Source organism: Austrofundulus limnaeus, unplaced genomic scaffold (genome assembly GCF_001266775.1).
Source record: "Austrofundulus limnaeus strain Quisiro unplaced genomic scaffold, Austrofundulus_limnaeus-1.0 Scaffold3, whole genome shotgun sequence".
NCBI lineage: Eukaryota > Metazoa > Chordata > Actinopteri > Cyprinodontiformes > Rivulidae > Austrofundulus > Austrofundulus limnaeus.
The window spans coordinates 6,796,659-6,799,302 of NW_013952405.1; the positions used below are offsets into that span (position 1 = coordinate 6,796,659).

The following is a 2,644-nucleotide window of genomic DNA, read 5'->3' on the forward strand; positions in this document are numbered from 1 at the left end:
TCTAGTAATATATTTACTGACAAAAATGGTGACGTGTTCAATACTTATTTTACCCGCTGTATTTTGAGTCGAGCTCATWTAATTAGAAATTAGGTCAAGCTGAAGCTTCTAAAGTTACTCCACTATCTAGAAAATAAACTATGATTTAGTTTCACTTCTGAGTCTTGTCTAGAAAAGAAGAACACGCCTGAAACTGCATGATACGGTTTGTTGTCACTACAATGAACAGAGTTGATGACGTCATCAATGGTCTTACCACAGGAAGTCATCCAGGGTGCATGGACAGGGAGTCGGCTGCTTGTTGATCTCATAATCACGTCCATTCCAGCAAACCGAGTCTTTTCTGAGGCGCAGGAACTTCTCTTTGTAACCCAGCATGCAGCCGTCGTTGGGGTCACTGATGTCGTCAGAGTGGGCCAACCACTGCACGTAATCCTTATCCTCACCTGGGAACACCAGTGAGTGGATGCTTAGAAATGATCAGAAAACATTCATTCATCGACGTCAGAGAGGATCTTTCACCGTCACGTACAGACTCTGGTGAGGAGCTCCCTGAAGTCGATGGTGAAGGAGACCCAGTACTGGCTTAGCAAAGAGTCTCTGTAGCCCCAGATGCTGACGTTCATGGAGCGAGCTCCTGGTTCCGATGCCARCCCAGTGAAGAAGATTGGGTCTGAGGTGAAGTTGTGCACACTCCAACACTGCCCTTCATCAGTGGAAAATCTGTCAGGACATCACAGAAAAAAAAATCAACATAATATCAACAAACTGATTAACTCTTCTGTATTATTGTTTTTATATTTTACACTATATTCTTATTTGAACAGKTTTTTTCATATGTACAATCACAAAGTAACCATTTTGAACTTTAAAGTACAAAAATTTACAGTAAAAATACTACTCAGAATGTACACAAAAACTCATGTTCTGAGTTTCTCTTCCTAATCACACATTTGAAGTTTTATTCACTACAGTGTGCTACATTAGTGTGCTACACTGGATACTCTGCAGCAGACATGAGGGTCATCAACAGTAGGGGTGTGTGAAAATATTGATATGCCAAAATATTATTATATTTCATTTCTTGATACTGTATCGATATTTAATGAAGCATACATGTCAAGTTGCACGGATTGTCTAATTTACACAGATTTTCCATCATTTTGCATGCATAGAGCAATCTCACGGATTTTTTAAAGTTTTACGGATTGTTCAAAACCTCAGTTTCAAATTAATTTAACATGTCAGAGCCTATAGGACGTTAAAAAAAACAATAAATAACATCAAATAACCATCTTCCAACCATTTCCTCTAGAAGACTAGAAATAAGTTCTCCACTTATTTTTATTAATCAGATTTTATGAACGCAATGCTTGGTGTGCTCTTTATGCTGAGAGTTAAAAAATTTAACTTTTGAAGAAAAAAATAGAAATATATTACAATATATTGTATTGTGATAATCATCATTTAACCAGATTGTTGCCAATACACAGCCCCAATCAACACCACACAGAGGATCATCTGTGCTCTTTGCTGTCCCTCCATAAAACAGCCCACTCCTATTTAGGCTAGCAGAGCTACAAACATTACCAAAGCTTTGATGGGTCTTTAACATCACCTACAGGGCACATAAAACCCAGACCAGTAGACTAAAAAAAAAAACAGCACATGCTGTACTTGATCTGCCTCCAACTCACTTAATCTGGTTGATCAGTTCTTCCCCTCTGTCCTCCACAGCCACCAGCAGACCTCCCGAGTCCAGGATAGCATAATGATGTGGCCCATCCAGCGCTTTAGTCCAGCTGTAGCCACCATCGTTGGACACATATACATCAGAATGCATCACAGAGATGGCATCCCCAACACTGCCTGTTAACAACGTTTTAAAATGCTCAGACAAAGAAGAACTACCTTGAATATACAAAACCTACATGTGTAATAAAGGCGTTGTGATTACCGTGCGCTATGATAAGACCCACAGCATTTGGCTCCGATAGAGGCAGCATGGGGACTTTCAGCTTCATAGCAATGCTGTAAGCAGCATGGATGTGAAGACTGCACTGTAGTTTAAAACAGAAGCACAGTTTGTTGTCAGGTCACTTTTAATTTCAACCTAAAGATCAATTATTTTCTCTGGTCACACCTTGTCAGGATCTCTGGCTGTTGCGTCGCACTTGATGTTGTCAGGTTTCCTCAGGGGAACCCATTCCCCTCCCTGGTCAAAGGACACCACAGACTGCACCGAGTTATCTGGAAACAACATTTACAGGAAGCTCAAGGCCAAACCAAAAGCAGGGATTGAGGTAAAATGGAAAAAATAGATAATTTTAAGGGGGCAATATCATGTAAAATCAACTTTTTTGAGTTTTATGTGATGTTATAATGTTATACTCTCATAAAAAACACGCCCAAAGCCTTGATTTGACTCATTCATGCATGTTTGAGAAATCCTGCAGCGTTTTTAGGAAGCCATGCTGAGGAGCAAAATGACAGGTGGGGACCAGAAACGCCCCTGGGACGTGTCTTTAAGCCAAACTTCCTCATGGCAGGGCACCCCCACCTCCCTCCCCACACACCCCGCCCATGACTCCTGCAGGCTCTCAGCAGCAAAGCAAAGCGAAAGTGAAACTTAACTGTCTGCTGA

The 2,644-nt window shown here is 40.9% G+C and overlaps 1 protein-coding gene across 1 annotated transcript in view; it reads right to left on the reverse strand.

Annotated features, from left to right (window-relative positions):
- sort1b (sortilin 1b) overlaps positions 1 to 2,644 on the reverse strand; it is a 15,246-nt gene that overhangs the window by 4,207 nt on the left and 8,395 nt on the right. The window contains exons 11-15 of the mRNA XM_014020094.1: positions 2,144 to 2,250; positions 1,958 to 2,060; positions 1,698 to 1,869; positions 533 to 723; positions 257 to 446 (exon numbers count right to left, since the gene is read on the reverse strand). Coding sequence (XP_013875548.1) covers positions 257 to 446; positions 533 to 723; positions 1,698 to 1,869; positions 1,958 to 2,060; positions 2,144 to 2,250 — 763 coding nt within the window. The remainder of the gene's footprint in view (positions 1 to 256; positions 447 to 532; positions 724 to 1,697; positions 1,870 to 1,957; positions 2,061 to 2,143; positions 2,251 to 2,644) is intronic.